Raw genomic sequence first — 27,312 nt, forward strand, 5'->3', positions numbered from 1 at the left:
TCCAGTGCGTTCGCTGCACCATTAGTGGCTACGCCTACAGTCATCCATGCTTCCAACACCCACCCAGCAGTTCCCTCCTTAAGCCTCTTCATTTCTCACTCCTCCTTTAAGAGACTCCTGAAAACCTATGATTTTTGAGAATATAACGAGTTAATGGATGTGGGAGAACTGGCAGATGTGGAGTATGTGGATTTTCAGAAAGCTTTCAATAATGTCCCACGCAAGAGGTTATAGTGCAAAATCAAATCACGTGGGATTGGGCTAATGTACTGACATGGACTGAGAACTGATTAGCAGACTGGAAACAGAGAATATAAATAAGTGAGTCATTTTCAGAGCGGAAGGCGATGACAAGTTGGGTACCCCAGTGACCAGTACTTATGCCCCAGCTATTCACTATACATTCCAAAGATTTAGACGAGGAAATCAAACTAAATATTTCCAGTATGTTAACAAGAACTAGGTCTTGATGTACAAAAGTATCTGGATGTCAGCATGAACCAGGCACTGAAAGCAAGCAATTAGGAAGGCAAATGGCATGTTCACCTTCATTGCAAGAGGGTTTGAGTACAGGAGCAAGGAAAGTCTTACTGCATCTGTTCAGGAGCTTAGTGAGATCACACTTGGATTGCATGCAGTTATAGATTAGATTACTTACCGCGTGGAAACAGGCCCTTCGGCCCAACAAGTCCACACTAACCTTCTGAAGAGCAACCCACCCAGACCTAACACTACGGGCAATTTAGCATGGCCAATTCACCTAACCTGCACATCTTTGAGACTGTGGGAGGAAACTGGAGCACCCAGAGGAAACCCATGCAGACATGGGGAGAATGTGCAAACATTGCATACAGTTGCCCTAGACGGGAATTAAACCTGGGTTTCTGGCGCTGAGAGGCAGAGTGCTAACCACTGTGCCACCCACGGTGTTCTGCTTACCTAAGGAAAGTTATAACTGTCAAACAGGAAATGCAGAGAAGATTCACCAGACTGATTCCAGGGATGACAGGTTTGTAGGAGGAGGAGGAGAGATTGGGTCAACTGGACCTCTATTCATTGCAGTTTAGAAGAATGAGAAGGTATTTTATTGAAAGTTGTGAAGTTATGCTGTGGCATTGGTTAGGCCACTGTTGGAATATTGTGTGTAATTCTGGTCCTCTTCCCATCGGAAAGATGTTGTGAAACTTGAAAGGGTTCAGAAAAGATTTACAAGGATGTTGCCAGGGTTGGAGGATTTGAGCTACAGGGAGAGGCTGAACAGGCTGGGGCTGTTTTCCCTGGAGCGTCGGAGGCTGAGGGGTGACCTTATAGAGGTTTACAAAATTATGAGGGGCATGGATAGGATAAATAGGCAAAGTCTTTTCCCTGGGGTTGGGGAGTCCAAAACTAGAGGACACAGGTTTAGGATGAGAGGGGAAAGATATAAAATATGAGATGAACTTTTTCCACACAGAGGGTGGTACGTATATGGAATGAGCTGCGAGAGGAAGTGGTGGAGGCTGGTACAATTACAACATTTAAGAGGCATTTGGATGGGTATGTGAATAGGAAGGGTTTGGAGGGATAGGGGAGGTGGGACTAGATTGGGTTGGGATATCTGGTCGGCATGGACAGGTTGGACCGAAGGGTCTGTTTCCATGCTGTACATCTGTATGACTCTATGAAATCTATATTGTTCTAACAGGGCTGGATAGACTGGTAGCAGGAAAGGTGTTTCCCCTGGCTGGGAGGCATTCATATACAGTGGATCATGGTCTCAGAGTACAACGTAGGCCATTTCTGACTGAGATGGGGAAACATTTCTTCACTTAGATGGGTGGTGAAATTATGGAGATGATGAAATTACTGACTTTATTTAAGAAATAAACAAACAAGACTCCTTGTGGGTAAAGATGGATGGATCAGAACAGCTCAAGTTGTGATCTGATTAGCCACGATTGTTTTGAATGTAGACAAGTTGGAGGCTGGAGGAACACAGCAAGCCAAGCAGCATCAGAAAGTGGAGAAATCAATGTTTTGGGTGTTAAATCTTATTCAGGACTGATTATTTTGAATGGCAGGGTGGGTTTAATGGACCAAATTGCTTCCTCTAGCTCCTATTTTTATGTTTCTACCAGTGGCACTAAGCTTTTGGGCACATTTGGCTTTAACACAGTTTTCTGCATTCTGTTCTATTACATTGACACACTTATGCAAGGTAATGATTTGTCTGGTTGGCATGCAAAACAATATTATTGTTGAAGGTGGCATGGCGACTCAGTGGTTAGAACTGCAGCCTTACAGAGACAGGGACCTGGGTTCAATTCCAGCCTCGGGCAACTGTGTGAAATATGTACATTCCCCACGTGTCTGCTTGGGTTTCCTCCGGGTGCTCCAGTTTACTCCCATAATCCAAAGATGTGCAGGTTTGGTGAACTAGTCTTGTTAAATTGCTCAGTGTTCAGGAATGTGTAGGTTAGGTGCATTAGTCAGGGGTAAGTTTAGAGTAATAGGGTAGGGGAATGCGTTTGGGTGAGTTACTCTTCAGACAGTCGGTGTGGACTGGTTAGGCTGAATGGCTGGGATGCTATGATTCTATTTCACTGTATCTTGGTACATTTGGCAATAATAAATCAAATCATGTCAATGTCCCTTAAGCTACTGATCATCAATTTCCGCCTAATTATGCATCGAATGGGGGGTGGGGGGGGGGGTGCATTTTGCTATATTACGATGCTGGAGGAAAGTGGGTTTCATAGTCGAGGTTTGAACATCAAGAACAGACAAAGCTGAAAGTGTAAGGGTCTTCAGTACAAGTACCTTCAGACAGACGGATATCTGAGGGGTAACGCCATCAACAGATATGGTATCTCATGAATGATTTATTGGCCTTGGAGAGGGGAGGGTGCAGTACAGGTTTATCTGAACAGTACACATTGGAGGTAGGAATCTGCTATCTGTCTCCTCACGCCTGCTCCGCCTTTTATTAAAATGACGACTAATCTGATTACACACACATTTCCATCCACCCCGATGACCTCTGACACGAGGGCTTAAAGGGTTCAGTTTCAAAGATAGGTCTATTAAACCTCAACTAAGCTCCCTTGACTGTTGGAGATCAGTGTTTAAAACATTACAAAGATTTGACAGCGTAGGCACTGAGAAACAACTTTCTACAGTGGAGAAGTGAGAACATTATCTTAAAACTGGAGTGAGGCAATTTATGTGGAACACTTTTACCTCCACACAAAGATTAATGAAAATACAATACCCTCTTTCCCACAAAATGCTATAAAATCCAGAGGTCAGAGCTTTATTCAATAAGGTCATGACTGATCTGTTTGTATCTTGAATTTCACCGTCCCATCTTCACCCAACAATCTTCAATTTCCTTGCCTCACTCCAATCTGTCTATCCCACCCTTAAAAAAAAAGCTAATGGCGCTGCCTTTACCACCTTCTGAGTGCAGACTCCTGAAGTTACACAATCCTCAAACAATTTTTCCTTATTTCTGTGCAAAACGGATGACACCGAATGGTTTTGGACTGATCCACAACAAGGCATATCGAGTGAAGGCTGCTAAATGGGATTCAGTTAAGTGCAAGATCAACAATGATGTAATGGAATGGCCTTCTCCTGTTCCCATAAATCAGTAAATGCTGAAAATTAGGTCAGGCACAGACTGACTCATCATTGAAAGGCAAGAATAGATTCAACAAATGTAATTGTTCCTAATGACTAAGACACCCAAGGTGGTGATGTGGAACTACCAGACAATAGAAAACAGCCAGACTAACCACTGACACCCACCCAGCAGTGATGAGTCAGCCATAACATGTTTACAGGGTTCAGGTGTGGCTCACATGTCAAAATCTATCGTCTGTAAGATATACACCCTCAGTGGAGCCATGGGGTTGCAGGTGGGGAAGTGTGTGTGTAGAACTTTGCTCCAAAGCCCAAAGCACTTGGGATAAGTGATGATTGGCCACGTTAGCTGAACAGTGATGCAGGCTCAAAGGACTAAATGGTCTCCACCTGACCCATGAGAAAGTGTGTGCATGCGCGTATCTGTTTGCATGTGTTCACATATGTACCCCAGGGGAAGAAGAGAATGAAAGGAAAGGAACAGGAAAAGAGGGAAGCGAGTGATGGTAGGAATGAGTGAGTGAAGGAAGAAGGGAAGGTGAGGGAGTGAAAGAATGTGGGAGATAAAGCCATAGAAAGTACTTACTGTTACCTAGACTGAGGTCTTTGTCAACTTTCTCCAGAGGCTGAGAGTAAAATAAAGAGAGGGTACAAGATTAGAATAACAGTCAATGGAAACATTGCACAATTTAGATTTGAGTCACTTTCCAGCTAACAGAGCACCACTGGAGTTGGCTGTTCCATTATTTCTCCAGGGATCAGCAACCTGTCCTCTTTGGCTGGTTAGCCTGAAGCTGTGCTTCAATCGACAACACGTTTCAACAGTGGACAGGACAGTGGGGGCAGCAGGCACAGTGGGAGTCTTGCCAACTGCAGGTTTCCATCTGAGCCACACACCATGCTGACTGAGAAATACTTCTTTGCCAGAACTGCCTCCTGAACAGCATAATGGATGCGCCTACACTACACTACAGGATCCAGCAATTCACAGAGCCAGTTCATTGCCACCTTCTCAAGGGACAACTGGGGAGGGGCAATTGCTGAAACTGGCTACTTCCCAGGAATAGGTTTTTTTTAAGCAAGGGCTTAGATGGTTTCTCCAAGACAGCCTCCGGCCCATTTCTCCCAAACAACTTAGATTCTACCTCTTTCCAAGGCTACCAACTAGCTTTGTCATGGCCTTCCAGTGCCAACAGTCCTGCAGTATCAGGAAACGTCACCCCTCCCCATTTCCAACACTCCTATCACTGAAATCAAAAACAATCAACGAATGTCTGTTTTGATGTGCTAGTGGATTACTTGCATTCTTTTAAAGATTTGTTCATAGGATGTGGGTGTCGGTGGCTAGATCTGCAACTTATTGCCTATCCCCAAATGATCCTTTGTGGTGGTGAGCTGTCTTCTCCAACCGTTCTACTCCTTGGGGAATAGTGCAGCCAAAGTGCTGTTAGGGAAGGAGTTCCAAGATTTAAAGGTACCTGACGGACAACCTTTGTAAATAGAGGGTGGCATGCGTATGAATGAGCCGCCAGAGGAAGTGGTGGAGGCTGGTACAATTACAACATTGAAAAGGTATCTGGATGGATACATGAACAGGAAAGGTTTAGAGAGATATCGGGCAAATGGAATTAGATTAATTTAGGATATCTGGTCAGCATGGACAGATTGGACTAAAGGATCCAACTGCTTCCATGCTATACAACTCTGAGTTTGATCCAGCGATACTAAAAGAATGGTTGATCTAGTTCCACGTCAGGATGGTGAAGGGGTTTGGAAGGGAAAACTGCTCAGCTAATTAAGGTGCTGTAAGAGTTCGGTGAGTTACTGTAGATGATGCACAATGCTGTGACTGAGTATCATGGTGGAGGGAGTCAACGTTGAAGATGGTGAGTGGTGTACCAGTCAAGATGCTGCTTTATCCTGGATGGTGTAAAGCTTCTTCAGTGTTGTTATTCTCATGGGTCTGCACACAACAATTATCCATAAAGCTAATCTACAGTTCCTGGTGACTCCAAAGCAAGACTGGAGAGTTGGCAACTCTATGCATTATTGATGAGTGTCTGCAAGGTGAAAGAGAAGCCCTGACCGTCTCAGTGCGAACTGCCACCATCCATGACAAGCTACCAAATCCTACCGGCAATTCAACTTCTGTTGTTTCTGTCCATCTTTCACTGCCCCGGGACTCGCACAGCTCTCTCACGACCAGGCGTCGCCCATTGTAGATGGTGTTGTTCAAGTGACTGATAGCCAGCGCTACATTTTCAGCATCCCCTACGTCAACAAAGGCGTAGCTGCCAACAAAGGATGGGAACATCGGGAATGTTGCAAGAACAGCTATCACCGAGCAACCCTCTCCACCCTCCAAAAATCAATCAACCAACCACAACTCACATTTACTGCCCATCCCAAGGTTTCCTGAAGGGCTTGCTGACAATACCCAGTACAACAGTAACTTGCTAAGTTACCCATGTCTAAAATTTTGGACAGATCAGGTAAGGGTTTGTTTTCAGTGAACCCATTGGTGCTTTTTCGCCACTTTCATGCTAATTTTTGTTCAGATGAAACCAGGAATTTGATTCCACAATCTAGCAGGATCCCTGGCGCACACCCTCCATGACATTTGTTTTCCTGGCCCCCAATGTTTCATTTTCATCATGGTTATCCAGTCCCTGTACACGTCCATCCGCCATAGCGAAGGCCTTCAAACCCTCGATTTATTCCTCTCCCGCCAACCAAACCAGTACCCCTCCACTGACACTCATTCGATTGGCTGAACAACTTTTCCTTTCAATTCTCCCACTTCCTTCAGACCAAAGGGGTAGCCATGGGCTCCCACATGAGCCCCAGCTATGCCTGCCTCTTCGTTGGATACGTGGAACACTCCATCTTTCATAGATGCACAAGCACCATACCCACCGTTTCCTCCACTACATTGATGACTGTATCAGTGCCACCTCGTGCTCCCACGAGCAGGTTGAACAGTTCATCAACTTCACAAACATCTTGCATCCTGACATCAAGTTCACCAGGACCATCTCAGACACCTCCTTCCTCTTCCTGGACCTCTCCATCTCCATTTCTGGCAATCAACTCAACACGGATAGCTAGTTCAAACCCACCAACTCCCTGGACTACACCTCCTCCCATTCCCCTCTCCTCTAAAAACACTATCTTTACTCCCAATTCCTCCACCTCTGCTCCCAGCAAAAGCAATTCCACTTCAGAACATTCCATTCAGCCTGCTACTTCAAGGACCCCAATTTCACCTCCCACTTGGTCAACAATGTCCTCTGGTGCATCTCCTCCACTTCCCGCACTTCTGCCCTTGAATCCCCCAACCACAACAAGGATATAACTCCCCTGGTCCTCACCTTCCACCTTCGGATACAGCGCATCATCCTCCACCATTTCTGCCAGCTACAGTCAGACCGCACCACCAGAGATATATTTCCTTCTTCATCCTATCAGCATTCTGCAGAGACCAATTCCCTCCATGACTCCTTCGTTAGGTCCACATCCACCCTCCACTCCTGGCATCTCCCCTTGCCATTGCAAGACGTGTAAAACCTGCACCCACACCTCCCTCCCTCACCTCCATCCAAGGATCCATAAAGATCCTTCCACATCTGCATAGATTTTCCTGCACACCCAAACACCTCATCTACTTATCCATTGCTCTTCATGTTGTTTCCTTTACGCTGGGGAGACAGGATGCCAACTCACAGAATATTTCAGAGAACATCTCTGGGACACACTCACCAAACAACTTCACTGCCCTGTGGCTGACAACTCCACCTCCACCTCCACCTCCAACTCCGCCAAGGACATGCAAGTCCCGGGCCTCCTCCACCGCCAAATCCTAGTCACCTGACGTCTGGAGGAAGAACACCTCATCTTCCACCTTGGGACCCTCTAACCACATGGCATCAACACCAATTTCACCAGTTTTCTAATCTCCCCTCCTCCCACTTCATCCCAGATTCAACCCTTCAACTCTGCACTGCTCTCGTGAACTGTCCTACCTGTCCAACTTCCTTCCCACCTATCCGCTCTGAGCTATCACCATTACCCACCACCTGCATCAACCTATCACCTTCCCAGCTAACTTCCTGCCAGTCCCACCCCTCCCCCCCAATCATATTTATCTCTCAGCCTTCCCCTACATTCCTGATGAAGGGCTTATATCTGAAACGACGTTTCTCCTGCTCCTAAAATGCTGCCTGACCTGCTGTGGTTTTCCAGCACGACACTGTTGACTCTGATCTCCAGCATCTGCAGTCCTCATTTTCTACTACTCCATGTCACCAGGCGTCTTGCTTTTTCTTCACATCACAGTGAACACCACTCCCCTCCTCGACGCCCCCACCCACTCCAACCTCCCATCCCACTCCCCACTTGAAGGAAACCCATGAAGACACAGGGAGAATGTGCAAACTGCTCAGTCATAGAGATGTACAGCATGGAAACAGACCCTTCGGTCCAACTCGTCCATGCCAACCAGATATCTCAACCCAATCTAGTCCCACCTGCTAGCACCCGGCCCAATTCCCTCCAAAACTTTCCTATTCATATACCCATCCAAATGTCCCTTAAATATTGCAATTGTACCAACCTCCACCACTTCCTCTGGCAGTGAAAATGTTGTCCCTTGGGTCTCTTTTATATCTCCCCCCCCCCCACCCCCACCTCACCTTAAACCTATGCTCTCTAGTTCTGGACTCCCCCATCCCAGGGAAGAGACTTTGTCTATTTATCCTATACATGCCCCTCATGATTTTATAAATCTCTATAAGGTCACCCCTCAGCCTCCGACGCTCCTTGTAAATCTTTTCTGAACCCTTTAAATTTTCACAACATCTTTCCGATAGGAAGGAGACCAGAATTGCACGCAATATTCCAAAAGTGGCCTAACCAATGTCCTGTACAGCTGCAACATGACCTCCCAACTCCTGTACTCAATACTCTGACCAATAAAGGAAAGCATATCAAATGCCTTCTTCACTATCCTATCTACTTGCAAGTCCATTTTCAAGGAGCTATGAATCTGTTGGCTGAGAACACTAGAGTGGGCTGTTACTCATCGTGCAAGAGCCAGAAATGAATAGGAGAGCATTTGTTTTTAACCCTCTCTATATCCTCAGCTCTATAATCTCCTTCTGCCCCTATACTTCTCCCTATCCCCGTATAGCCTGATCCTTCTGCCTCCTTGGTGCCTCTTGGTAAGCAAATTTTCACTCTGTGTGAAACTTTGCCAGGTGTCTTAAAAGGATAAAGATGCTAAGTGCAAGCTGTTCCCGAACCACCAATCTGCAGCTTACCACTTCAGCCCTGACACTATTTTGCGAACTGTCACAGGCTCAAATGCAGCAAACAGCTTCTGGACCTGCTCCTGGAAGAAATGGAAACAGTGGTCAGACATCACATCTCCGAGCTCTATCCAAGGAATGTCTAATGAGAGCAGGACAAACGAGGCCAAAACCCCAATTTCCCCATACCTCCCCCATTTCCTTCATTTCTATTTCAGGAATCAAACACAAGATAAAATACAAGTAGAATCTGTTACTCTTCATGGGAGTGTGAGTTCACCAGCAAAAATAAAACTGGTTGCCCATTGTAACTGCTCATTTGGCCATTTCAGATGTTGACAGCCCCACTGCTAGAGGCCAGATGGATAAGGGCAACAGATTCTTTTTCAAAATGGCAGAGAGATAGGGCAGAGCTAGAGAGAAAGAGTACAGGGAGGGTGAGCAAAGGGAGAGAATGAGCGGGGGCGGAGTAAAAGGAGTGAAGTGGGGGGATGAGAAGAGAGAGAGGAAGTGAGAGAGAGAGAGAGCAGCAGGGCAGAGAGATAGGTAGGGGGCAGAGGGAGAAACCTTTGTCAAAACTGGAGAGAAAAGTAGAATGTGCAGATGACATTTTTTAGTTGAGAAATGCCAGTGAACTAAATCAAAAAACACTGCAGATGCAATCAGCATAGACTGAAAATATTCAGCAACTCAAGCAGCACATGTCTCTGAAGACGGCAAGCATTTGTGTTAACTGTTTCTCCATGCAGAGTAAGTGGCTGAGCTACTCAGGTGTGTCCATCATTTGCTCCTTAGGTCTCTCTCTCTCTCCTTCCCCTGGCACCAGGACTCAAATTCATTGCCCACTACAGCTGGCGTATTAACACATTCTGGAGTTTATGCAGCCAGGAACAATGTAATAGTGAATGATGGCTGGAGTAAAGTACAAACTATCGCCCTCAGCAGCAAAAATAACTAATTTTCTCTCTGTCCAATCTCCCCCCTCTCTCAGCCTGCTATGCCATTTGATCATGGCTAATCTGACCATGGACTCTACTTTTCTATCTATTAGATTAGATAACTTAGTGTGGAAACAGGCCCTTCAGCCCAACAAGTCCACACCGACCCGCACCCACCCATACCCATTCCCCCACACCTAACACAACGGGCAATTTAGCCTGGCAAATTCACCTAACCTGCACATTTTTAGACTATTTAGAGGCATAGAGTCAAAGATGTACAGCACAGAAACAGACTCCTCAGTCCAACTTGTCCACGCCAACCAGATATCCCCACCTGCCAGCACCTGGCCCAATTCCCTCCAAACTTTTCCTATTCATGTCCCCATCCAAATGCCTCTTAAATGTTGCAATTGTACTACCTCCACCACTTCCTCTTGCAGCTCATTCCATACACGTACCACCCTCTGTGTCAAACAGTTGCCCCTTAGGTCTCTTTTATATCTTTCCCCTCTCACACTAAACTGAAGTCCTCTAGTTCTGGACTCTCCCACTCCAGGAAAGAGACTTTGTCTCATTCCCTTCAATTTTATAAACCTCTATAAGGTCAACCCTCAGCCTCCAACATTCCAGGAAAAACAGCCCCAGCCTGTTCAGCCTCTCCCTATAGCACAAATCCTCCAACCCTGGCAACATCCTTGTAAATCTTTTCTGAACCCTTTCAAGTTTCACAACATCTTTCCAATAGGAAGGAGACCAGAATTGCACGCAATATTCCAACAGTGGCCTAACCAATGTCCTATACAGCCGCAACATGACCTTCCAACTCCTGTACTCAATACTCTGATCAATAAAGGAAAGCATACCACACACCTTCTTCACAATCCTGTCTACCTGCGACTCTACTTTCAGGGAGCTATGAACCTGAACTCTTTGTTCAAGGTTTTTGTTCATCAACACTCCCTAGGACCTTACCATTAAGTGTATAAGTTCTGCTAAGATTTGCTTTCCCAAAATGCAGCACCTCGTGTTTATCTAAATTAAACTCCATCTGCCACTCCTCAGCCCGATGGCCCATCTGATCAAGATCCCATTGTAATCTAAGGTAACCTTCTTCGCTGTCCACTACACCTCCAACTTTGTTGTCATCTGCAAACTTACCAACTATACCTCTTATGCTCACTTTCAAATCATTTATATAAATGATGAACAGTAGTGGACCCAGCACTGATCCTTGTGGCGCTCCACAGGTCACAGGCCTCCAGTCTAAAAACAACCCTCCACCACCACCTTCCGTCTTCTACCTTGACTGCCTTCTCCAAGTCAAAAATCTAACTCAGCCTTAAAAGTATTCAATGACTCTGCCTTCAGCAATCTCCAGAAATTGTGTTCCATAGATTCATGACTTTGAGAGAACAAAAATCCGATTTAATGGGATTAAATTATGCTCTCTAGGTTTAGTTTCCCAAATGCTCGGTGAACAGTAGGTTTACAGTAACCATTATGCGAGGACAATATAGAACGGGGATAATAACTGAAACACAAACTCTCTCTCCTGTGATCAACAATCATGTGTGGTTGAAAGAATCTAGATCAGGCTCCTACACACAGCAAAGCTGATCATTCAAAACCATAGGTCTTAATAAGGATGAAATCATTGTGTCCCGACGCACCTCCGCAATCTCGGATGGAAGGTTCCCAATGTAGATGCCCTTCTTCCTTGGCCCTATGGAAAAACAAGTATAAAAAGGGTTAATTGTTTCATTCATTTACAAGATGACAGTGCCACTGACTGGGCCAGCATTTACTGAATCTCAACTAGGGATGGACAATCACATTGCTGTGGGCCTAGAGTCACGTGGAGGCAAAACCAAGTGAGGACAAAACACTTCCTTCCCTTAAAAAACATTATTTGCCTACAATTTAGAAAAAGTGGTGGGTGCAGGTACAGTTACAACATTTAAATATTGGACAGGTATATGAATTCAAAAGGTTTCGAGGGAAATGGGCCAAACACAGGCAAATGGGACTACTTTAGTTTGGGAAACTTGGTTGGCATGACTAATTGGACCAACATGTGTGTTTCCATGCTGTCTGACTCCATGACTCTAATTGGCAAGAGTTCATGAACACAATTAGACCCAGGTCCCCAGAACATTACCTAAAATAATAGCCTAGCGATAATACAAAGCCATTCCCATATATGTTTAAAGGGAGACCGTGAAAGGTGCCCAACACCACCCCCCCCACTCCCCCCCTCCCCCCCCCACTACCACATCTGTTCAATCCAGCTAGGAGGTGGTTCCCCTGGGATCCAGACTTCCACTAGTACATTAGCTAATCAATTGGAAATTCAGACAAGGGGATGCATCACCAGCAAGCAAGCCCCCACCCCCAACTCCATATGATCTCTGCACACGGGAATCAGTGACTACAGCAGGAATTCAGGCAACATTCTCCCGTGCTCCATAGCCAAGGGAGGCAGAGCTGAAACAGTTCGACTCAAGGCACTTCCCTTACCTGGATTACTAAACTCACCATAAAATAGGTATGAAACTAGGAATTTCCCAGGTCCAACTTGGGCAAATGCCAAAGATCGTACTGTACAATTCAGGTTTCCAAATTGGATTTTCTTCCTCCGCCCCTCCACCCCCGCAATGGAACAAGGTGACTGTTAGATGAAAGAAAAACCATGGTCCACCCTTAATTCCCTCTCTCCCAAAATCCTGCAAATGTACTGACAGGCTTGGCACTCCAACATCATTGTCATCACTCCAGCAAAAAGTCCTAGCATTGAGGCACTGATTATGTTCAACGAGCCACATTCTCTGCACGTCTGACACGAAGATGTCCAAAACTAGCACACTACTCTGAGCTCTAAATGGGTTCACCTCTCCCAAGTTTCGTCAGGACAGTATGGATGTCCATATATCTACATTAAACGGAATTGTAACACCTCCTGCAGATGAACACATGTGTGGACAGGCTGGGTGACTTCAAGCATCCTTTCCTATCTGTTGTTGTTTGTCAGACAGAACCTGAGGTGAAAAATACCCCAGCAATAGAGAGCTTTGGAAATCACAGGCCTGAAGGGCTTAATAGCACTTGACGGCCAGTACAATGCTACTGGCCTTGTCAATCAAAAGTCTGAACTGATAATCCAGAGGCACATGCTCTGACCCAAGCAATGACGTCGGTGGAAATTTAAATACACAAACAGTCACGAAACTATTGGATCGCCAGAAAAACCAAGCTGCTTCTTTAGGAGGTTAATCTGCCATCATTTCCCAGCCCAGCCTACACGCCATTTCCAGACTCTCAAAGATGTGGTCGATTCTTAGCTGCCCTCTGTAATAGTCTGCTAGCAACTCTGCTGCCAATTGACTGCAGCAGTTCACACCTTCCCAAGTGGACAAAAACGAAAAGTAGTTAATGCTGGCGTTGTATAACCCCAAGAACAATTTTGATAAAGTTTTCTTTTCAAAACTTACAGTATTTCTGACTGCTCATTTATTCTTGCCCCAAAATGACAAATCTCTTTGTTCATTGAAGACTTGGGAAGAGAATATCTGAAGAATAAAAAACGATATATGTTAACCCTTTCCACTTACCTTTTGAATTCTTTGGTTCCTGTCTTCTGCTAGAAGCTCCTTCACGGTGAATCACCCTCCTTGCTACCTGCTTTTCAATGCTTTCATTTGTCGCCCTGGGATCAATATAGGAATAGACAAAACCAATCTTATTTCAATTCCAGAAGCACACTAATGCCTGATAAGACAGCAGTAATTCAACTGCCTGTAACCTGCATTCCTTTAGCATTTTGTACTAATAGCAGGTTAATTAACTGTTTAAGAGCCCAGAATAGCCAAGCTCTTTTTCCCAGGGTAGGGCAGTCCAAAATTAGAGGGAATAGGTTTAAAGTGAGAGGGGAAATATTTAAAAGAGACCTTCAGCACAACTTTTTTCACACAGAGGGTAGTGTGTGTATAGAATGAGCTGCCGGAGGAAGTGGTGGAGGCTGGTAAAATTACAACATTTAAGACAACTGGATGGGGACATGAAGTGTTTAGAGAGATATGCCAAATGCAGGTAAATGGGACGAGATTAATTTAAGACATCTGGTCAGCACAGACAAGTTGGACCGAAGGGTCTATTTCCGTGCTGTACAATTCTATGACAGCCTGAACACTGGGGAGTACAGTCAGATGAAGCCTATACTTGTGTTTTTGTTGGTTCTGCTGTTTACCTAGTATTTACTTATCTTTGCTACATAACTATGTGATCCGCATGTATTGCTCGCAAGACAAAGCTTTTCACTGTGCCTCGGTACATGTGACAATAAGTTCAATTCAACGAACAGAGGCAAGATGCTTCCATAGCAGTATTGTCACTAGATTAGTAATCCATAGGCCTGGGAAAATGCTCTGGTGACATGGGTTCAGTAGGGTGGCACGGTGAATCAGTGGTTAGCACTGCTGCCTCACAGTGCCAGGGATCCTGGTTTGATTACCACCTCTGTCTGTGTGGAGTTTGCACATTGTCCCTGTATCTGCGTGGGTTTCCTCCGGGTGCTCTGGTATCTTCCCACAGTCCAAAGATGTGCTAGTCAGGCGAACTGGTCATGCTAAATTGCCCAGTGTTAGGTGCATTAGTCCGGGGTAAATATAGGGTAGAGGAATGGTCTGAGTGGGTGTGGACTTGTTGGGTCAAATGGCCTGTTTCCATACTGCAGGTTATCTAATCAAATTCCACCGTAACAACTGGATGTCAAGCCAAGATCACTCAACTGTGACAACCCTTGCAGGCAAATAATCCATCCACATCGACTGCATTGCTCCCACATGAAAGATGGGCAGTGAGGCATATCACCATGGAAACACATGCGGCCAGCACTCTAGAGGCCATCAGCAACCCAAAACCCACAGATCTACCAGTTTAGTTCTAATCAGATCAGCCACAATCTTGCTGAATGGTGAAGGAAGTTTATGAAGCATGGCTGGCAATTAATACTTCTGTTTGTAAACATCATTAAATCTCCCTATCCAAGATTATACGTCCATAAGGGAATAAAATAATGCTGCATGAAACTTACATTTTCATTTTCTGCAGAGGCTTCCTAAGACCTGAAGGAATTCAAGCAGCCAGTTAGTTTCAATTCTGAGCAAAGGTTCCAGCAGTTGAAGTACCACCAACTAAACAACTGCAGAATTAAACGATGCAACTTTCAATAGATATAGCTTATGATACTCCAGGGCTCACTGAAAGTGCTGTTGAACTAATATACATGATCTATTGGAAAACAACAAGTGATAAGTACATTAAACTAAGGATGTAACCCCAGACAAGAGATACAGATTGGAATCTAATCATGACGTTTGAGGGCTTACCTACAAAATAACACATAAATGGAAGTAAGTTACAGAGTGGAATCTAATCAAGGGGTTCAGGGGCTTTATAGATAGAATAACAGATATCCAGGAATTAAACACTGGAATCTAATCTAGAGGTTCCAGAGTCGGTGGGGGGGGGAGAAGAGGTATGTTTAGATAAGATACCTGGGAGTGAATTACAGACTGGAGTCAAATGAGGCATTCGGGTGGTTTTTATATATTTAAATACAGATACTCAGCAATGTTTTACAGACTGGAATCTGATCAAGGGTTCAGGGAGGTGAACTGGAATATAGTCAAGAGCTTCAAAGCTTTGCTACATAGAATAAAAAACACACTGCAGTGAGTTACGGACTGGAGTCTAATTGAGAGGTTCAGAGGCTTTATATATAGAATTGATGCTCAGAAGTGAGGTACAGGCTGGTATCTAGTGTAGGGATTGGGGGGAAATGGGCATTTATATATTGAAAACAGATACCAAGATCTAATAAAGAGGTTCAGAGGATTTATATATAGAATAACCTAGTAGGGGAGAGTTACAGATTAGAATATAATCAAGGGTGTGAGGATAGCTTAGATAGAGAATAACAGATATATAGGAGTGATTTCCCAGCTGACATATAATCAAAGGGTTCAGGTGAATTATATATCGAATAAGTTACTCAGGAAGGAGTTATAGACTGGAATCTGACAGAGGGGAATAATGGAATTCCACAGATTTCCAGAACCTGGTAGAATTGCATCAAAGGGATTAAAGCACAGTTAAACTGATACCCCGAGAGGAGGTTAAAAGCCTAGATCTGATGGAGGGCCTTTCCTATGAGAAACTAAGTTTCACAGTCAGAAGGGTTGGGAGGCAAGAACCAGGCAGAGCAGAATGCAATCCTGCAGCTTATTGTGGCAGTTCAGCTGGCAATGGACCCTCAACACCACGTGAGGCAGAGATTTGTGGTGCCCATAACCTCTCTTCCACAGCCCCCCATCCACTCCCTACCTTAACTCACTCCTGAACATCTATTTTGTATATAAAGCCCCTGAACCCCTCAATTAGATTCCAATGTATAACTCACTGCAGGGTGCTCTTTTATTCCATGTAAAAACCTTCTTCATAAGTGACTCCAGTTCCATTGGGGCATCCTTCCATCTCCCTAATTTTTTATCCATTCCTTATAATGGACTCCAGTCCTATAAGGGTAACACCACCTACCTCACCCCAAAACATCTGCCTGAATTTTACATGTGATTCCAGCCCCACTGGGGCACCATATCTACATATTTCTCCCCAACACCCTCCTAACATTTTTGCTCACTCCAATTCCATTTAGACACATCCACTTCATCCCCCCAACCCTGCTGCCTGTTCTTACATGTGACTCCAGTCCCATTAGTATATGCCTTTGTTACCCTAACCCTCTACCCAATCCTTTTCCTGAAACCTTCTGAACTCCTAAACTCTTAAACTCTCTAGCCAATCCTGATGTGTGACCCCAGTCCCACTGGGGCATCCCCTCTTCCTGAAGGGCTCATGCCCAAAACATCGACTGCGCTTTTCGTGCAACACATTTTCAGCTCCGATCTCCAGCATCTGCAGTCCTCACTTTCTCCATCCCCTCTTCACCATTGGTATCTGCCCTATCTTTCTTCAGAATCCTTCTGATCTCCCTCTCTACCCAACCCTTATAGGTGACTCCAGTCCCCATTGGGATATGCCTTCTTTACTCTACCCCCTTTGCTCAATTACAGGTGACTCCAGTCCCCATTGGGGCATGCCTTCTTTACTCTCACCCTCTGCTCAGTCCTTATAGGTGACTCCAGTCCCCATTGGGACATGCCATCTTTATTCTAACCCTCTGTTCAATTACAAGTGACTCCAGTCCCCATTGGGGCATGCCTTCTTTACTCTAACCCTATGCTCAATTATAGGTGACTCCAATCCCCATTGGGGCATGCCTTCATTACTCTCACCCTTTGCTCAATTACAGGTGACTCCAGTCCCCATTGGGGCATGCCTTCTTTACTCTCACCCTATGCTCAATTATAGGTGACTCCAGTCCCCATTGGGACATGCCTTCTTTATTCTAACCCTTTGCTCAATTATAGGTGAGTCCAGTCCCCATTGGGGCATGCCTTCTTTACTCTAACCCTATGCTCAATTATAGGTGACTCCAATCCCCATTGGGGCATGCCTTCATTACTCTCACCCTTTGCTCAATTACAGGTGACTCCAGTCCCCATTGGGGCATGCCTTCTTTACTCTCACCCTATGCTCAATTATAGGTGACTCCAGTCCCCATTGGGACATGCCTTCTTTATTCTAACCCTTTGCTCAATAATAGGTGAGTCCAGTCCCCATTGGGGCATGCCTTCTTTACTCTCACCCTATGCTCAATTATAGGTGACTCCAGTCCCCATTGGGACATGCCTTCTTTACTCTAACCCTTTGCTCAATTATAGGTGACTCCAGTCCCCATTGGGACATGCCATCTTTATTCTAACCCTCTGTTCAATTATAGGTGACTCCAGTCCCCATTGGGGCATGCCTTCTTTACTCTCACCCTATGTTCAATTATAGGTGACTCCAGTCCCCATTGGGACATGCCTTCTTTACTCTACCCACTTTGCTCAATTACAGGTGACTCCAGTCCTCATTGGGGCATGCCTTCTTTACTCTCACCCTTTGCTCAATTACAGGTGACTCCAGTCCTCATTGGGGCATGCCTTTTTTACTCTACCCCCTTTGCTCAATTATAGGTGACTCCAGTCCCCATTGGGGCATGCCTTCTTTACTCTACCCCCTTTGCTCAATTACAGGTGACTCCAGTCCCCATTGGGGCATCCCTTCTTTACTCTCACCCTTTGCTCAATTACAGGTGACTCCAGTCCTCATTGGGGCATGCCTTCTTTACTCTACCCCCTTTGCTCAATTATAAGTGACTCCAGTCCCCATTGGGGCATGCCTTCTTTACTCAAACCCTTTGCTCGATTACAGGTGACTCCAGTCCCCATTGGGGCATGCCTTCTTTACTCTAACCCTATGCTCAATTATAGGTGACTCCAGTCCCCATTGGGGCATGCCTTCTTTACTCTAACCCTTTGCTCAATTACAGGTGACTCCAGTCCCCATTGGGGCATCCCTTCTTTACTCTACCCCCTTTGCTCAATTACAGGTGACTCCAGAACCCATTGGGACATGCCTTCTTTACTCTCACCCTTTGCTCAATTACAGGTGACTCCAGAACCCATTGGGACATGCCTTCTTTACTCTCACCCTATGCTCAATTATAGGTGACTCCAGTCCCCATTGGGGCATCCCTTCTTTACTCTACCCCCTTTGCTCAATTACAGGTGACTCCAGTCCCCAACAGGGCATGCCTTCTTTACTCTACCCACTTTGCTCAATTACAGGTGACTCCAGTCCCCATTGGGGCATGCCTTCTTTACTCAAACCCTTTGCTCGATTACAGGTGACTCCAGTCCCCATTGGGGCATGCCTTCTTTACTCTACCCACTTTGCTCAATTACAGGTGACTCCAGTCCCCATTGGGGCATGCCTTCTTTACTCAAACCCTTTGCTCGATTACAGGTGACTCCAGTCCCCATTGGGGCATGCCTTCTTTACTCTAACCCTATGCTCAATTATAGGTGACTCCAGTCCCCATTGGGGCATCCCTTCTTTACTCTAACCCTATGCTCAATTATAGGTGACTCCAGTCCCCATTGGGGCATGCCTTCTTTACTCTAACCCTTTGCTCAATTACAGGTGACTCCAGTCCCCATTGGGGCATGCCTTCTTTACTCTAACCCTTTGCTCAATTATAGGTGACTCCAGTCCCCATTGGGGCATCCCTTCTTTACTCTACCCCCTTTGCTCAATTACAGGTGACTCCAGTCCCCATTGGGGCATGCCTTCATTACTCAAACCCTTTGCTCGATTACAGGTGACTCCAGTCCCCATTGGGGCATCCCTTCTTTACTCTCACCCTTTGCCCAATTATAGGTGACTCCAGTCCCCATTGGGGCATGCCTTCATTACTCAAACCCTTTGCTCGATTACAGGTGACTCCAGTCCCCATTGGGGCATCCCTTCTTTACTCTCACCCTTTGCTCAATTACAGGTGACTCCAGTCCCCAACAGGGCATGCCTTCTTTACTCTACCCACTTTGCTCAATTACAGGTGACTCCAGTCCCCATTGGGGCATGCCTTCTTTACTCAAACCCTTTGCTCGATTACAGGTGACTCCAGTCCCCATTGGGGCATGCCTTCTTTACTCTACCCACTTTGCTCAATTACAGGTGACTCCAGTCCCCATTGGGGCATGCCTTCTTTACTCAAACCCTTTGCTCGATTACAGGTGACTCCAGTCCCCATTGGGGCATGCCTTCTTTACTCTAACCCTATGCTCAATTATAGGTGACTCCAGTCCCCATTGGGGCATCCCTTCTTTACTCTAACCCTATGCTCAATTATAGGTGACTCCAGTCCCCATTGGGGCATGCCTTCTTTACTCTAACCCTTTGCTCAATTACAGGTGACTCCAGTCCCCATTGGGGCATGCCTTCTTTACTCTAACCCTTTGCTCAATTATAGGTGACTCCAGTCCCCATTGGGGCATCCCTTCTTTACTCTACCCCCTTTGCTCAATTACAGGTGACTCCAGTCCCCATTGGGGCATGCCTTCATTACTCAAACCCTTTGCTCGATTACAGGTGACTCCAGTCCCCATTGGGGCATCCCTTCTTTACTCTCACCCTTTGCCCAATTATAGGTGACTCCAGTCCCCATTGGGGCATGCCTTCTTTACTCTAACCCTTTGCTCAATTACAGGTGACTCCAGTCCCCATTGGGGCATGCCTTCTTTACTCTAACCCTTTGCTCAATTATAGGTGACTCCAGTCCCCATTGGGGCATCCCTTCTTTACTCTACCCCCTTTGCTCAATTACAGGTGACTCCAGTCCCCAACAGGGCATGCCTTCTTTACTCTACCCACTTTGCTCAATTACAGGTGACTCCAGTCCCCATTGGGGCATGCCTTCTTTACTCAAACCCTTTGCTCGATTACAGGTGACTCCAGTCCCCATTGGGGCATGCCTTCTTTACTCTAACCCTATGCTCAATTATAGGTGACTCCAGTCCCCATTGGGGCATCCCTTCTTTACTCTAACCCTATGCTCAATTATAGGTGACTCCAGTCCCCATTGGGGCATGCCTTCTTTACTCTAACCCTTTGCTCAATTACAGGTGACTCCAGTCCCCATTGGGGCATGCCTTCTTTACTCTAACCCTTTGCTCAATTATAGGTGACTCCAGTCCCCATTGGGGCATCCCTTCTTTACTCTACCCCCTTTGCTCAATTACAGGTGACTCCAGTCCCCATTGGGGCATGCCTTCATTACTCAAACCCTTTGCTCGATTACAGGTGACTCCAGTCCCCATTGGGGCATCCCTTCTTTACTCTCACCCTTTGCCCAATTATAGGTGACTCCAGTCCCCATTGGGGCATCCCTTCTTTACTCTCACCCTTTGCCCAATTATAGGTGACTCCAGTCCCCATTGGGGCATCCCTTCTTTACTCTCACCCTTTGCCCAATTATAGGTGACTCCAGTCCCCATTGGGGCACGCCTTCTTTACTCTAACCCTATGCTCAATTATAGGTGACTCCAGTCCTACTGAAGGACTGGGCTCTGTCCCCGCTTCCCTTCCAGAAGTAGGTCGTGGCAAAGCGGTCAGATAATCATCAGACGGCCGGCCTTACCCAGCCGGGACAGGGGAAGACGAAGAGGCGGCGAAAGCTTGGTCAAGCTGGAACCGCCATGAGCCTCACGCTCCATCGCCCCACGTGATTCCCTCACTCGCGCGCGCCCCACAGCCACCGGTAGTAGGCTCCTTCGCCGGATGTCCCCTTCGGCCTCTGTTTGTGCCCCGCAGCGGTTGGCGGAATCTGACGCCACTTCCGCCCCGCAAGGCGGCCCTGGAACAGCGGGCGACCGTTCGCCGTCAGGGCGGGAAAGCCGCGTGCGTGGGGTGACCATCGCCATCTTGTGCCATTGGCTCCCACTTTGATCGATGGCAGCTGCTCCCCATTAACCTCTTCAACCTTATTTATCTAACCTTTACTTAAATTTTATTATTATCCTCTCACCGCATTGAAAACGCTGACTCTGCTTCCCCTCCACAGATTTTCCCAGCAGTTTATGTATCACATCTTTAGCACCCTGCAGTGCTTTGTTCTATATCATTATTCTGCTTTTATTTTCTTTCTGTCTCCCTTTTTTTTGTGTTTCGAAACATAGGGACTGTGTAGGAGTTTACGAAAATCACAGGGGGCATGGATAGAGTGAATAGGCAAAATCTTTTTCCACAGGGTAGTGGATTCCAAAACTAGAAGGAAAAGGTTAAAGGTGAAAGGGAAAAGATTTAAAAGAGACCTAAGGTCAACCTTTTCCATGCAAAGGGTGGTGCATGTGTGGAACTAGCTGCCAGAGGATGTGGTGGAGGCTGGTATAATTACAGCCTTTAAAAGACATCTGGATGGGTACATGAGTAGGAAGGGTTTAGAGGAATATGGGCCAAATGCCAGTAAATGGGACTAGATTAACTTAGGATATCTAGTTGGCATGAACACGTTGCACCATAGGATCTATTTCCTTGCTGTATAGGTCCATGATGCTATGACAGCAGGAGTTTTCTTATTAAGCTCTTCCTCCATTGTTGGTTGGTGGGATGTGGGCATCGCTAGCTTGGTCCGTGTTTGTTGCCCATCCTTTAATTGTTAAGAAAGAGTCAGACCCCATTGCCCAAACTGAGTAAGGACTGTAGACTTCCTTTCCTGACGAAGGGCTTTTGCCTGAAATGCTGATTTTCCATTCCTGATGAAGGGCTTTTGCCCGAAACATTGATTTTCCTGTTGCTTGGTTGCTGCCTGACATGCTGTGCTTTTCCAGCACCACACTCTCGACTCTAATCTCAGTTTCGCCTTCCTTTCCAAAAGGGCATTAGTGAACAAGGTGGGTTTTTCAACTATTGTCAGGATTTCATGGTCATCATTAGAGTTTTGATTCCAGATTTTTATTGGAGAAGGAAATAGGTAAATTTAGATGAAACAACAAGAGGACCCTTAGGATGAGCATAAACACCAGCATGGTTTGATTGTGCTGAATGGCCAATTGCTATATTGTATATTCTATGTAATCCTAAGCAGCCAACAAATGAGCTGCTGAAGCTCCTAAATGGCATGAGCATGTTTTCCCATTCTGTTTATTTTATATTTCTTTGTTTTCCTTTTTTCATCCAATCTTTATGATTACAGCCATGCCAAGCGTACTAGAAGCTTTAGTATCAAGGAAAGGGTGACTCTTCACTGAGGTTTCAAGTATCTCTCAGGATATCATTGTGATAAAAAGGGATGAATGTTCCTTTCTGATCTTTGTCGTGATATAGTTTCAATAGTCCCTGTAATGTCGTTGGTGCTTTCCCTTTTGAATGAGCAACTCTTACATTTGTTTAATGTACTTTGATTGTATCTAGTGATAATGCTCAATAACTGATCTCCACACTAAAAAGTAAGATTAAACTTATTGTCCCTTGAGCCAGGTTTTACTTTGGAATCTGACTTGTCCAGTACCACCATCAGTGTAGATCATGACAGCATGTAATTGGCTCTGGGTGAGATCCTGAGGTGATAAAAGATACAAAAGACTTTTCTCCTTCTATTCTTTTTCTCTCACTTCCTTTCTGTCTTTATCTTACCCCATCCAGAGGGAAAAAAATACTTGGAAATGAACATGCCAGTTGTACTGAGCTCCATTTTGAGGTATACAAGACGATTTGGACTGGTAAATATCACTCCTATGTTTTACTGTTGCTTTTCCTCCTCTCTTCATTGTTGCCTAAGCATTAGTATGTGAACCCTTTCTAACTTCTGTATTCTAGCTAGTTCACTTTATAGTGCACCACCTACAATCCTAGTTGATACAGGTAGCGGATTGAGTCATGGACGTTTAAAAAAATCAATCGTGGGATGTGGGCAATTGCTGGCTGGGCCAGTATTTATCATCTGTGCCCAGTTGTACCTGATTAGGTGGTGGTGAGATACTTTCTTGACCAGCTGCAGACAACATGCTGAAGAGAGACCACAATGCTATTAGGGAGGGATGTTCTGATTTGCATCACTCAAGACCATATCCTATGCCATATTCAATCGCAGCAAGATAGGGAAATTAGAAGAGCCTTTCTCCCAACCTTAATTTTTTTTTAATGAAAGAAACTTAGTAATGCTCAAGTTTCAAAAGACGTGGTGCTGGAAAAGCACAGCCGGTCAGGCACCATCTGAAGAGCAGAAGAGTCCATGTTTCAAGCATGAGCTCTTCATCTTGTGCTCATGACACTAAGGTAGGCAGAGTTATGGATAGTACCGAAGGATGTTGTGGGTTGCAGAGGGATATAGATAAGATGCAGAGCTGGACTGAAAAGTGGCAAATGGAGTTTTTTTTTAATAAATATTTTTATTGAAAAGCTTTTTTAAAAATCTTTTACAAAACATTTATATATAAAGAAAAAAAACACCATCAAGGCAAATGGAGTTTAATGTTGTTGTGGTTCTGCTCGCCGAGCTGGAAGTTTTTGCTGCAAACGTTTCGTTCCCTGGCTAGGGAACATCATCAGTGCTGTTGGAGCCTTGTGTGAAGCGCTGCTTTGATGTTTCTTCCGGTATTTATATTGGTTTGTTCTTGCCGCTTCCGGATGTCAGTTTCAGCTGCAGTGATTTGTATGTGGGGTCCAGGTCGATGTGTCTGTTGATGGATGTTCTTGCCGCTTCTGGGTGTCAGTTTCAGCTGTAGTGGTTTGTATATGGTGTCCAGGTCAATGTGTCTGTTGATGGAGTTTGGGGACACCCGGAAGCGGCAAGAACAAACCAATATAAATACCGGAAGAAACATCAAAGCAGTGCTTCACACGAGGCTCCAACAGCACTGATGATGTTCCCTAGCCAGGGAACGAAACGTTTGCAGCAAAAACTTCCAGCTCGGCGAGCAGAACCACAACAACGGATACCCGAGCTACAAATCTTCAATCAGATTTTAAAGGAGTTTAATGTGGAAAAGTGTGAGGTAGTTCACTTTGGAAGAAGTAACAGGATTGCAGAGTACTGTGCTAATGGTAAAATCCTTGGCAGTGTTGATGAACAGAGAGATCTCGGTGTCCAGATGCATAAACCTCTGAAAGTTGCCACCCAGGTTGCTAAGAAGGCATATGTTGTGTTGGCGTTTATTAGTAGGGGGATTGAGTTTCAGAGCCGCGAGGTCATGCTTCAGTTGTACAGGACACTGGTAAGGCCACACCTGCGTACAGTTCTGGTCACCACATTACAAGAAGGATGTAGAAGCTTTGGAAAGAGTTCGGAGAAGATTTACTAGGATGTTGCCTGGAAGGTCTTATGAGGAAAGGCTGAGGGAACTGAGGCTGTTTTTGTTGGAGAGAAGGTTGAGACGTGACTTAATTGAAACATATAAGATAATCAAAGGGTGAGATAGGGTGGACAATGAGAGCCTTTTTCCTCAGATAGTGAAGGCTAGCTCAAGGGGACATAGCTCTAAATTGAGGGGTAATAGATTTAGGACAGATATCAGGGGTAGTCAGATATCAGGTCCCACGCCAATTAAAATCTCACACTAATCTCGAGGGAAGACAGCAGCTGGAAGGCTGGGAAGAAAGCAATGGAGGGAGCATAGCATTCTCCTAGTGTGCCAGCCAAACCTGACAGCAACAATACCACCATGACTTGGAACTATGTCGCTATTCTTTTATTGTTGCTGGGTTAGAATCTTGGATTTCCCTCCTTATAAATACTGGATTTCATACACCCACAAGGACTGCTGCAGTTTGAAAAGGCAGCTGACCACTACCTTCTCAAGGGCAATTTATGATGAACAATAAATGCTGGTCTACCTAGTGACACCCATATCCTCTGAAAGAATGAAAATAAAGTTTCACTCATGTAAGTGAGTGTAAGTCACCTATTTATTCCATATTAGGATCATGTAAGTATGGAACATGATGTGGAAATAATGGCCGTACTACACATACAATTTTGAAAGGTAAGAGACTTTTAAGTTGTGGAACGTTACGTGCAGAAGTTGTTTTGCAGGATTGGGGATTAACAATCAGTTTATTGTACCGTATGACATGAAGATCACAATTGTGTAGATAAAAGTATTGGGCACAATTATGATTCACAGCTTGATACGAATTACTGTATTTTAAGTTAATAAAAGATGTGTCTGAAAACTTTTCAAAAAGGTGTCAGCTGGCTCCTGCCATGAATGTTCATTCTCAGACTGATTGTGTTCAATTCAAACAGGAATGAGTACAATGGCAGTGAGATGGAAAATGTTTGCGTGGCTTTTTTTTCCAGCCACTGTTGAATTATCAGGTGTCCATAGAAGTGGAAGTGGCTGTACTTGTGTCATCACTCAAACTCACAATGGCAGGAAGGTGGAGTTTGAAAGCTAATGAGAGGAGCAAGCTGTGTGGAATAGCCCACGTCTACAACAAGTGGAGATCTTCAGAGGGAGAGAGGGAGCTTTTGGACTGGAATCCCAGGAAAACACAGAATCGAAGAAAATGTAATTGCTGGTTGAAAAGCAGACTGTGCTGATCTAAAAACCCTGAATGTTTTTAATATTTATTTTTGACTAGGTTCACACTTTTGAAAACGCCAAGATTTTGCTGCATCCTCTGTTTGAGTTGCATTTTAGTTTAAGGTTGGAGACTTCCAGGACCAGTTGCGCTGTACTTGATAAGAATCCAAGCCTGTGGCCGGGCAAGTTGTGCTATTGCCGCTCATTATGGCAAAGTGGTTCAAGGATTTCCAGCTGAGCTTGAAAACCCGACCAAAGCCAGAGGGCACGGGTGTAACCCGGACCAGAACAGACGGTGAGGGAACAAACAGGAACCGGCGTGCCACTCAAGGTGAGGTGAACCCTCGGGGAGCTGGAAGAGAGGCAAAAGGGGCTGTAGAGAGAGGACACAATGAGTCAGAGCTGGGAAAATTTGGAAAAGCACCAAATGCCGGGATGCAGGGAAAATCTGTGGGGACTCAAGGAAAGACAGGCAGCAGCACACTAATACGAGGGAAAACTGAATCGAAGAAAAATTTAATTCAGGGGAAAAATCCTACAGGACTGATAAAAAATGGATTGACGATAAAGAAAGATAACGGGAAACTGCCCAAAGGATCGGGGGAAATTGGAAACAGTATCCCTGGAAAAAACAGCAAAAATTCCAACATTGATCCTGGGAATGGTGAAGAAATTGGAAAAACAGTCAAAACCCCATCGTTGAAACGGGGACAAAATCCCATTAAGTCAGGACAAAGTTTTTCTGGGAAACTTGGCTTGAATCCAGGGAAAATTACTGCGAAGAATCCAGTCAAAACTGAATCAAAACCTGAACAGAAAGCTGGGAAAACAGATTCAAAAACTGACAAAGCAGACTCAAAAACAGGGAAAACTGATGTAAAAAGTGGAAAAGTAGACATGAAAACCAGGAAGGCAGATCTGAAAACAGCGAAGCCTGAAGCAAAAACTGGGAAAACGCCTGATTTGAAAACCAAGAAACCTGACCCAAAGGCTAGCAAAACACCCACTCAAAATCCTGGAAAAACAGGATTAAATCTTGGAAAAATAACTGGGACAAACACTGGGAAAAATGGACTGAAATCTGGGAAAACAGGACAAAGTCCAGGGAAGACTGGATTGAACCTGGGGAAACTAACTGGGACAAATTCTGGAAAAGCAGGACTAAACCCTGGAAAACTGTCAGGACCCAGCTACATTTTACCAAAACACAGACTGATCAAAGTGGAAAATCAAGAGAAAAATGGGAAAAACCTTATGAATAGGATTCAGAATTCAATGGAGAATGAAGAAAATGGAAAAGCCAAACAAGACACGGTAAGGAACTGCTTAATATCTTAACTTTATACAGCAACTTATCACATCACACGTTAGACTACTTTTAAAGTACAATGACATATTATGGAAGCAAATACG

At 45.1% G+C, this 27,312-nt stretch overlaps 2 protein-coding genes across 4 annotated transcripts in view; one reads left to right on the forward strand and one right to left on the reverse strand.

Moving 5' to 3' along the window:
* LOC132805598 (tudor domain-containing protein 10-like) overlaps positions 1-21,172 on the reverse strand; it is a 34,909-nt gene extending 13,737 nt beyond the window's left edge. Inside the window, exons 1-7 of one of the 2 annotated variants that reach the window (XM_060820735.1) lie at positions 21,015-21,172; positions 14,961-14,991; positions 13,480-13,574; positions 11,542-11,594; positions 8,943-9,013; positions 5,759-5,915; positions 4,217-4,250 (exon numbers count right to left, since the gene is read on the reverse strand). In XM_060820735.1, coding sequence (XP_060676718.1) covers positions 4,217-4,250; positions 5,759-5,915; positions 8,943-9,013; positions 11,542-11,594; positions 13,480-13,574; positions 14,961-14,991; positions 21,015-21,090 — 517 coding nt within the window. In that variant the 5' untranslated portion in view covers positions 21,091-21,172. Of the gene's footprint in view, positions 1-4,210; positions 4,251-5,758; positions 5,916-8,942; positions 9,014-11,541; positions 11,595-13,479; positions 13,575-14,960; positions 14,992-21,014 lie in introns of both variants that reach the window. The other variant, XM_060820734.1, reaches the window with a different exon arrangement.
* Positions 21,173-25,785: 4,613 nt separating this feature from the next.
* LOC132805597 (SH2 domain-containing adapter protein E-like) overlaps positions 25,786-27,312 on the forward strand; it is a 35,318-nt gene continuing 33,791 nt past the window's right edge. For both annotated transcript variants that reach the window (XM_060820732.1, XM_060820733.1), the window contains exon 1: positions 25,786-27,213. In XM_060820732.1, coding sequence (XP_060676715.1) covers positions 26,107-27,213 — 1,107 coding nt within the window. In that variant the 5' untranslated portion in view covers positions 25,786-26,106. The remainder of the gene's footprint in view (positions 27,214-27,312) is intronic.

This window comes from Hemiscyllium ocellatum, chromosome 50 (genome assembly GCF_020745735.1).
Source record: "Hemiscyllium ocellatum isolate sHemOce1 chromosome 50, sHemOce1.pat.X.cur, whole genome shotgun sequence".
NCBI lineage: Eukaryota > Metazoa > Chordata > Chondrichthyes > Orectolobiformes > Hemiscylliidae > Hemiscyllium > Hemiscyllium ocellatum.